Source organism: Otolemur garnettii, unplaced genomic scaffold (genome assembly GCF_000181295.1).
Source record: "Otolemur garnettii isolate 467f Iridium unplaced genomic scaffold, OtoGar3 scaffold00123, whole genome shotgun sequence".
Taxonomy (NCBI): Eukaryota; Metazoa; Chordata; class Mammalia; order Primates; family Galagidae; genus Otolemur; species Otolemur garnettii.
This window is the reverse complement of record NW_003852518.1, coordinates 3253857-3264109: the sequence shown is the minus strand read 5'-3', so window position 1 is coordinate 3264109 and position 10253 is coordinate 3253857. Positions and strand designations below refer to the sequence as shown.

Genomic DNA, 10253 nt, shown 5'->3' with positions numbered 1-10253 from the left:
GAGTGCTAGTTAAGGTTCAACTGCAGGAGTGCTAGTTAAGGTTCAACTGCATGAGTGCTAGTTTAGGTTCACCTGCCCGAGTGCTAGTTAAGGTTCACCTGCAGGAGTGCTAGTTTAGTTTCATGCAGGCTTGTCACCTATGTAGGTTTGTGTATTCATCCCCAGGACCGAGGCAGAGTCGTCGCGTCTCTGCGGGGTCTCTGTGTCCCTCTTTACAGCCACATGGGTTTGTTCCTGCACCACTCCTCCCCAAGTCCCTGATCCCTTCCAACTGCTGATCTAGTCTTCATTTCTACAGCTTTGGCATTTTGAGATTGTTATATAAATGGAATGATACAGTAGGTAACCACTGGGGAGGGTCTTTTTATTTTTCCATAGAGTAATTCCCTAGAGATTTATTCATACTGTGCAGGTATCAATAGTTCATTTGTTTTTATGCTGGTATGTCTGGATCACAGTTTGTTTAACCATTTACACATTGTAGGACATCTGGGTTGTTCCTAATTTTTGGCTGTTGTGTCCTCTGTTTTTTTCTGTCTCTCTCTTTTTTTCACCTTCCTCTGGATTATTCAAAGATATCTGAGGATCCCCATACCAGCGAATGCTTTTAGGATCCCCATCCTAAAAAAGTGTTTACTGAGAGTGCTTGTGAGGGTGTCTCTGAATGACGTCCTTGTGTGGCTCTGGGTGTCACGGTGCACACAAGCACACCTGGCACTTACACGATCAGCAGGCCTGGACATTGCACCACTCTGAGTCAGGAATGTGGCCTGACTTCCACTCAGGCCCTTTCACTTCCCCCACCTTTAAATATCATCGTCTTCATTGTCAGATGGTGTTATAAATTTTGTTTCAATCATTAAATATGACTTACAAAACACATGGGGACAGTCTACTGCCTTTACCCGCGTTTCTGCTCTTTCTGCTGGTTTTTCTTCCTTCCCAATGCTCCAGTATTCTCTGTATTTCCTTTTTATTTGACAAACTGCAGCGTTTTTAGTCATCTGAGTGTGTCTTCATCTTCCCTTCATTTCTGAAGTGGACGGAGGATTCACATTGGAGATTCTTTTCTTACATCATGAACGATGTTGGGCCATTCCTTCCGGCCTCCTGAGTTCAGACTGGAGTCTGCCAACCTTTGAACTGGCCTCGCCTGGAAGTAACGTGTCATCTCCTGGGTTTAGACTGGAGTCTGCCAACCTTTGAACCGGCCTCACCTGGAAGTAACATGTCACTTTTCTCTGGCTTCTTTAAAGATTTTTCTGTCTTCATTTTTCAGAAGTTTAACTGTTGTGTGTTTCAGCATAGATTTCTCTCTGTGCATTTTATGTAATGCCTTCTGAACTTCCTAACTATGCAGATTTTTATATTTCATCATTTTTAAAGGTTTTCCGCAGTGATTTCCTCTGATGCTTTTTTAGGCTCACTTCCTTTCTCCTCCCCTTCTGAGGCTCCAGTGATACCAATGTTGAATTTTTATTACCGTCCTAAAGCTCCCTGAGTCCTCATTCACTTTTCTGTCAGTGTCTTTCCTCCTGTTGCTCAGACTGGGTGTGACACCCTGAGGAGTCCTCAGCATCTCTGCCCTTCTACCGATACCATCCTGTGGATTTTTTAGAATTTGTTATTATTGCATTTTTCAGTTCTTTAGTGTCTATGTGGTTCTTTTTTTACAACTTCTTTTTTCTTTACTGAAATGTTCTGCATTGATAATTGTTTTTATTTGTTTATTTATTTTTCAATTTTTAAATTAAATCATAGGTGTGTACATTAATGCAATCATGGGGTACACAAGGTGCTGGTTTTATATACACTTTGAAATATTTTCATTAAAGTGGTTAACATAGCCCTCATGGCATTTTTGATAATTGTAGACTGAAGTCTATGTTTTTATGACGGGTGCTCTAGCCAATTCCGACCAACCTCTGATTTATTGTAATGTTGGTGTCAATGCATTTTGCTTTTCTTGTTCCTGTTGTGTTTTCTCTGGTTCTTTTTATGGTGGGTGATTTCCAACTATACCTTGAGTTCTTTGGCCCTATGGAGAAATCTCTCATTTGTGCAGACAGTCGCCCGACTTGGGTTTAACCAGTATGTCTCAGCCTGCTTTGTGTGTGTGACTTCAATGATGGCTGAATTTTCAGAGTCTTTCTGGTGCTATTTTGGTCTGCCCAGTGGATCTGGAGGCCTGGTGGATAATCCCTAACGCTAGCCCTGCTAGTCCCTGATACTACTGCTTGAAGAAACAGATGGCATTTCTTCAGGCCTAGCTTGTAGCAGCATTCACATGGGGGACTGGAGTTTTGCAGTTAGAAAAGCCGAGGGCTTGGTAGGCCAGGCGTCTGTGGGGTCAGGACCATTCGGCTGTGGGGACAGGGAGAGTTTCCAGGCCCAGCCCCTTGTGGAGGAAGAATGCCCTCGGCCTATCTCCTGGCTGCTCTGGGTCTGGGCTGGGTGCTCGCTGTTACTGGAGCTCCAGTCCAAGCTCCCTGCAGGCCTCCCAGGGGAAGGAGCATCATATCCCTGGCTGGCTGTTACCCCTGGGTGTCTCGTTGTTGGTGTTGCCCACCAGAGAGGGATGAGCCCCGCTGAGTCACCTTCTGTGCTAGATTGTTGGCTAGAGGATGTGTGCTGTGCTGGAGGGAGGTTGTAGTGTGTGCATGTGTGTGGGTGTGTGGGGATATGTGTATATATGGGTGTGTGTAGTGTGTGCATGTGTGTGGGTGTGTGGGAATATGTGTGTGCGTGGGTGTGTGTGGTGTGTGCATGTGTGTGGGTGTGTGGGGATGTGTGTGTGCATGGGTGTGTGTAGTGTGTGCATGTGTGTGGGTTTGTGGGTGCCCTCTATTTGTAGTTTTAAGGTATTTTATGGAGCTTCTAAATTGGTTGTGTTCATGACATTATTCAACCTTTGTACATTTTTCAACCAGGATAGCTGGCATTTACTGTGTATTTAGTATGCACCAGGCCTGGTGCCAAGATATTGAACTATTACTTTATCTTAGTACTTAAAATCATCTCTATCCCTATTTTTCTTGATTTCTGAAGCTGAGAGTGTGAGCTTTTCCTCTGTTTACTCTAGTGGCTGCCTGTGCCCCAGTGAGGGTCTCCTAGTGACACTTGGGATGTGGTCTGACTCTCAAACTGTCCTGAAACATCGTCTCTTTGGCATTCAGACTATTTTTGGTATTAAATGTGATTATGTTGCAACAGATGTCTTCATGGAAATAGCTTTATATTTTATTTAAACTACTTACTTAGAATAGAGTCGTTTTATCTTGGGAGAAAAAGGCATGTGCATTTTTTTATGGATCGGTGACTATGAGCATTTTTATGATACTTAATTATTTTATAAGAGTCTTATGCCAAATGTATTCTGCTAGAAGCAATAAATGAAATAAATATACCAGTTTTACTCTACCCTCAATGGTCTTGATACCATAAAACAAATAAATAGATATGAATTGGGAATACATTTTAAATATGGGCAACTCTGATTAATTTACTCAGTTATGTAGCGAGCTGAATGCTGAGGGGACAGTGGTGAAAGGCAGGTGGCATTTGGATGAGCAGAGTCAAGAAGAGAAGTGTCAAAGGACTCACCTTCCACATGAGGACACTGGACTCTTACAGGTCAGGTCAGCTGAGCTGCTGCTGGCCATGGCTGATTTTAGGTCTGATGTCGACGTGATATGTGATGCTTGTGCATTTTCTTGCTGTAATTGTTACTAAAGATTTGCACTAGTAGAACAACAGAGTAAGAGATGTCTCCCAATATGCTTCATTTTGCAGGCTAACTACACCTTTTATTTTGTGGACAAGCTAAAAACTTTATCTGAAACACTGCTGAACTTGTTTAGTCTTTTCCAGAGAAGTGGAAATGGCGAGATGTTCTACCGACTGCAGGTGAGTGGCCATCGCCTTTGCCCCTGAGGGCTGGGGGAGCTCCCAGCTGGGGTCTGGCTGAGACACTGAGCAGCCCTTCCAAAGATCCTACAAAGTCATCTCAGGCAGGGTTTTTCCAGTGTGACTAAGGTCATTGACATAAAATTGGATATGTGTGAAAACTTTTTGTGAATTTTTAATGTTTTGCCCATGCAATATGGTACTATATTGAGAATAATTAATAATTTGTTAATTTTTACCTGTACTTAAATTCTACATTATACATAAAGATTTTTAGGTGATTTGCATATTTTTCAATTGTTGGTCTATTAAAGTGATCAATGACCATTTACTAACATTCTGTATTGACAACCTAATGTTTACAAAAGTAAGTGGGCTGTGATTTAAAGCCCCTACTGCCCAATGATCATTGACCAAAGCTTTAACTCAGAGAGATAACCTAATAACACTTGGGACATTTCTGTAGCTCTAACTTCCCTAAAATCTGATAGGAAGAAAAGATGCCCATAGTTTTATTCTTATTTGGCTTATTTATTATCCATCAGACAAGCAGTTCAGAGCATGAATTCAGGAGGCAAGATCTTCTGAGTCTGATTCCCCGATCAGACCACTGTGTGATTGATCTTGGATTAGTCACTGAACTTCTCTGTGCAAATGAGTTAGGATGTATAAAGCACATAGAGAGGGTTTGACACAGAGGAAATGCTACTGTGTGAGTCTGGGTCTTCCAAGATGGGGCGACATGTGCAAGAATTGTATTTGGGGACATGGTTGGAAGAGTGAAGGGAGAGGGAGCCTTGCTGAGGTCAAGGTGGTCGAACAGTGATAAGAGTCAGACCCTGAGGGAGGCAGGGGAGGTGGTGGAAGCTTCCTGATTAGCCCTGCTATTTAATGGACATGGTCCAGGCCATGAGGGAGGCATGGAGCCTATGTCTGCCTGGTCCAGTGGCTCCTAGGAGGACCCTCTGGGCTGGTTACTGGGGAGGAACATCCAGTGGGGGTGTGGCCTCAGGGCAAACTGACATGGGGCACAGCAGGGGACCCTGGTAGTCAGAGGTCTGCTGTGCACAGTCACAGAGGCCACAGCTATTGTGTTAGCTATTATTGTACTTTTCTTCTCCTTCAGGGATTAAATTATTAATACAGATGTCAGCACATCTTTGCTGTTACTGGGCCAGATAATACATACTTTAGACTTGATAAGGTCTCTACGGCAACTACCAATTACTATATGCAGTATTGTAAATGCCAAATTGAGAATATACAAAGTGCTATGAGGACACAAAGGAGAGTCCAGCCCTGCCGTGAGACCTGGGCAGCTCCTTGGGAAGTCTGTAGTTGATTACTGTTTACTAAGCCGTCACATCAGAAATTAAAGTCACTTATTCTATTGCTTGAAGAACATTTTATCTTACACAGGAGACAATGTCATATGGTGTTAGTCTATTTCTTAGCATTGGATCAAGTTCAGAGACAGCTTGGGTTTGTAGCAGAGAGGACACCACCTTGTGCTTTCTGCCATTTGATCTCAACAACATTCCCATGAGATTGTTACCTCCACTGATGGGGAACCAGCCTGGTTCTGCCCCCAGGCTTTGTTAGTAGTGCCTGCAGGTGAAGCCTGCAGCGGCCCGGCCCATTCCCCATTGGTAAAGGCGACAGCAGCTTCCTCCTGGGTGTCTTTGAGAGTAAATGCCAGTAACGCATAATAAAGTGCCCTGCTCATGGTCTGGCAAACAGGTAACGCTCAATGAAAGAAGGTAGGTAAGACTGAAAAAGTGAGCACAGAGGATTCATAATAAAGTCTTGCCATCCTCAAATGAAATTAGATAAAGTCATTCTATGTCATGAAGGAATGTGAGAAACAAAGGAGCTAAATACAGAAGGTGTACACTATCTGAGAATTCCTCCCTGAGGCTCCAGGCTTATCAAGAGATATCAATATCAATAACATACAAATAGTCCCCAAGGGACTGGCAAATCCCCAGTTGAACCCCCTCCTTGATGCCGGTGCTGAGTCTTGATGCCTTAGTATTTCCCCCTCAGCTTCCTGTTGGCTGTTGGGTGTTGGAAGCACGTGGTGGTACCATGCGGATAAATGCAAACCAACCGCCAAGGACAGATGCAAACCTTGATGACAGTAACGCTGGGGTACTTGCCCCACTGGCAGATGAGGCAAAGTTAGTTAGAACCATCAATACTGAGACAGAGAAGTGGCCCAGATGATGCAGTGAAAGGTGTTTGCAAAGACAATGATTTGAAAATCAGAACATTAAGAGAAACGTTGGGAAGTACTGAAACTCCTCCTCAGTGTTTGGTAACAGTAAACTCCTCTTTATAAGTAACCCGTGGAAAAGATAATGTGAAAGAAAGTAAAAAGAAAAGAATCTTACAGAAAGTAAAGAGTAACCAAACTATGTGTAGTTCCATTAAAAATATTATCAAAAAGTTAATTCATTCTTTGTTTTCATGTTTAATGCATCATTACAATTATAACCTAAATTTTTATAATTTTTTTCAAGATCCATGTTCGAACCAAATGATGCCTTATTATTTACTGCGATGCCTTAGAACTTCTTTAAAAGTTCACTTTATGTGTCTTTTCTTCTGTCTGATGAAACTCGGAATAAGTCTAATAAGTGTTAGTCAGAGGAAATGATGTAATTATTTTTGTTAAGCTCTATCATTTTCTTTTAGGAAGCCCTGAGAAATAAATTCATAAGAAACTTTGTAGAAAGCCAGTTGCACATTGACGTCAACAAACTCACTGAAAAACTCCAGATATATGGTACGTGTGCTGGGGCCTGTTAGGGTCCACTGGCCCAGCTGGCTCTGCCACTTGGGTTCTTACTTTGGGCCATGATGTTGCCACGTGACTTGCAGCAAGTCATTTTTCCCCTTGTAATTTGTTTTCTTATCTGTGACATGAAAAGGTTGAACTAAATACCCTCCAAAGTTTGCCTGTGCATGAAGTTTTCTGATTTTGCTGATTTGGGGCTAGACTAGTAAATGGCTTAGTTAAACAGGAAGCCTTCCTCAAATACAAGAACATTGTGAATTACAAAGCAAGTTTATGAAAAATTACTACTACCGAGTTAACAGTAAATTGAAAACAGTTGTATTGATTTGAAAATGTGGAGCTCAGTAAAAAAAAAACTATCAATCAGCAAACACTGTATGTCTTCTATCAATGAATCCATGAATTCACTTGGACGTTTAACAAACATTTGCTGAACACACTAGGAGGGCCAGTTCTGCGTGTAAGAATCTGGAGAGTGGCATGAAGTATTCTGTCCCCCCATGTAGTGCAGAGGGAGGATGAGGACGTGTACAACTCATGGCACTGTGCTCTCTGACCAGAGAGGAGCCAGCTGGAGGGAGCTGGGGATGGGAGACAGGAAGGGGTCAGGCGGTTCAGAGCGGCTTGAAGTAGGAGCTGGAGAAAAGCAAGACCTTTCCTTAGGCATAATACTTCCTTTTTTTGAAAAAGAAATTCGATGAATTTACTACTTGGAAAATGTTAATATTTTAATATAAATGTTACGGCCTTAAATGATTTTTTCGAGTAATTAAAACAGTTAAGGTTTTTATGACAGAGTCCACATCTTATGTTGTTGGGAATCAAGGGCTGACATAGGTCTGAGAGCTTTTCCGCCTGGAACACAGGTGACCCCATCAGTTTGCATCTGCAGTCGTCCTGGTGTTAATATGGATGTCTCAGTGTGTGAATCGTGAGCACTGGACTTCAGTCACGTTTGTGTAACACACGGCCACTACCTCTCTCTCTGTTTTTCTTTGAGAAGAAGGAAAGGGAAATTTATTTTTTTTTGCTGGCAAAGGAGGAACAATGGCAGACTGTTTACTCAAAATAGTGAATTTTCCTGTGGGTAAGCAGAAGCCCAGAGCATTTGAAAAGGAGGACCTGCTATCATTCTGATTCTTACCATCTCATCTCTGTCCCAACACTGCCAAAGACAAATCCTGACCTATACCCACCTGGGAAGCCTCCGTACCTCCGCCAGCCTCTAGGCCATCTTCTGTAGTACCACTCTGGAGTAGGTTTTCCTGAATAGGAACTTCTCTGATAAAATTAAGGGGAAAGCCCCCCAAAGTCCAGAAGTTTAGACCTACAAGTATGTTGGGACTCAGAATATGGGATTCACATGGAGTTTTGAAATTTGTGAGGCGTGACTCTTCCCTTCTTCTTGCTTCAGAGTCAGAGCCTGGAGCTGCTGTCATCAGCAGTGGGGAATGGTGGTTATTTTCCATCTGACAGACACTTAGAGCCTCTGTGAGCAGGCGCTGTGTGGACACAGGTGCTCTTCACAGCTAGGTAGTGGGTGGGGAGGGAATGGATCACTGATTAGGTGCAAATTTCCTTTTAGAACTCCCTCGTTGCAGAATTAACTCACCTTACTCATGTGTCCTTGTAATTTTTTTTAACCTAGGTCATACATACATTTCTTCATCCAAAAATGAGTATGTGCTGATGGGTGTAAAATGATCATTTGAAGTTATTTTGATGTATTCTTGAGAACGTTCACCCAATCATGCTGATGGTTCTATTCATTATAAAAGTTTAAAATTTTTTTGATTATTACAAAAACCATATATGTCTATTATAGAAACATTAGAAATTACAGATAACCCGGGGGGGCCCTCCCCTCCCATAATCTTATCACCACAGATATCTATTGTACAAGCTTTGCTTTTTTTTTTTTTTTTGAGAAGAGTCTCACTTTGTTACCTCAGTAGAGTGCTATGGAGTCACAGCTCACAGCAACCTCAATCTTTTGGGCTTAAGCGATTCTCTTGCCTCAGCCTCCCTTATAGCCGGGGCTGCAGGTGCCCACCACAATTCCCGGGTATGTTTTTCGTTTATTTCTTTGTTTAGCAGCCCACCACAGCCCCGGTGCATGTCGCCCTAACCACTGAGCTACGGGTGCTGAGCCTATTGTACAAGTTTTGGGGTTCTTTTTATGATACATTTATATATGTACTTATGTAAACATAGGCATATCTATATTCAAAAATGACTGCACTGTCCATGTGATTTTGTAATAATTTGTAAAAAAGTAACTACATGGCAAAGGTTCTTCATATCCATAAATATTACCTCCAAACCAAGGAAGAGTTCCCTAATCCAACCCCTGCTTCTGTTTTCACTCCCTGATTTGAATTACTTCTACTTTGTTTAGTAGTTTCTTCTGGACCTATAGTAGTGTTTCTTGGTTTATTTGTTATGGGAAGTATCGATTGATTTCCTGTTATGGAAGATGCAGCTGTAGTTTTGTATCATATCGTTTCCCTGAGAGTTGCTCCCACTGTAGTTACAAGACCATTTTGGTTGTCGTGAAACATTATTATTAGACAAATATTGTTCAATGCAGAGCCAAGCCACGCATTGCAATGGCATTTCCGTTTCTGTAAGGTTTCCCCTTTCCTGGAGCTTCATGTTTTCTTGCTCTGACACCTTCCGTCCTTTGCTCTTGCCCCAGGAGCCCACAGATGCCTCCAGGGTGAGTGCCTTGGTCTGTGAAGATGCACACCCTGCCCCCGCCCGGACTCTCTCTCAGCTCCTGTCTGGGCGGCCCCCTCTCCTGCCATCACCATCAGGCGGCTGCTTTCCTGGGAATTCTCTCTCTTCTCTGCTCTCCTGGACTGGATACTATGATTTCTGGGTCCATTCTCTGCATTTTGCTTTATTGCCATGTTTCTGTGGGTTCATATTTGCAAATGTCATCCTGAGAAAGAGGGCAGGACATGACAATAACAGTTCTTGAGTAACTCAGCAACATCTTTTCTTTTTATAACTGAAGAATATTTGGAAACATGCCCTATTTCATCACTAGTCATTTAAATTTGAGTCTTTTCTCTCTTTGATCAGTCCTATTAGATGGTTATCAACTTCATTAGTCTTTTAAAAAACTCCACAATACAGGTATTTGGTCCTGTTTATTCTAGTTTGTGTTTGTTTTCTATTTCATTGATTTCTACTTTTGTTTTAATTGGTTCTATCTTTGATTTTTTGCCTTTTTTGTGGCAACTTCTTGAGTTGGATAATTAAATTGTTGATTTCCACTTGGCCTTCTTGTCCAACTTGGACTCGTGACTATCCATTTCCCTCTGAGCAGGATCTTAGCAGCGTTCCACAAGTTTTGATATGTTGTATTTTCGTCATCATTCAATGAAACATATTTTAAATATATAATGTAATTTATTTGTTTTGATATACAGGTAATTTGAAAGCCTATAGCTTAATTTCTGAATATTTAGGATTTTCAATTTATCTTTGTGTTACTGATTTCTGGCTTTATTTCACTGTGGCCACAGACTGTTCTGTTAAT

General features: G+C 42.0%; 1 protein-coding gene across 1 annotated transcript in view; it reads left to right on the top strand.

Annotated features, from left to right (window-relative positions):
* Window positions 1-10253, top strand: part of ABCA13 (ATP binding cassette subfamily A member 13) — a 557155-nt gene that overhangs the window by 176481 nt on the left and 370421 nt on the right. Inside the window, exons 28-29 of the mRNA XM_003797747.1 lie at window positions 3793-3906; window positions 6604-6694. Of these exons, the coding sequence (XP_003797795.1) occupies window positions 3793-3906; window positions 6604-6694 (205 nt within the window). The remainder of the gene's footprint in view (window positions 1-3792; window positions 3907-6603; window positions 6695-10253) is intronic.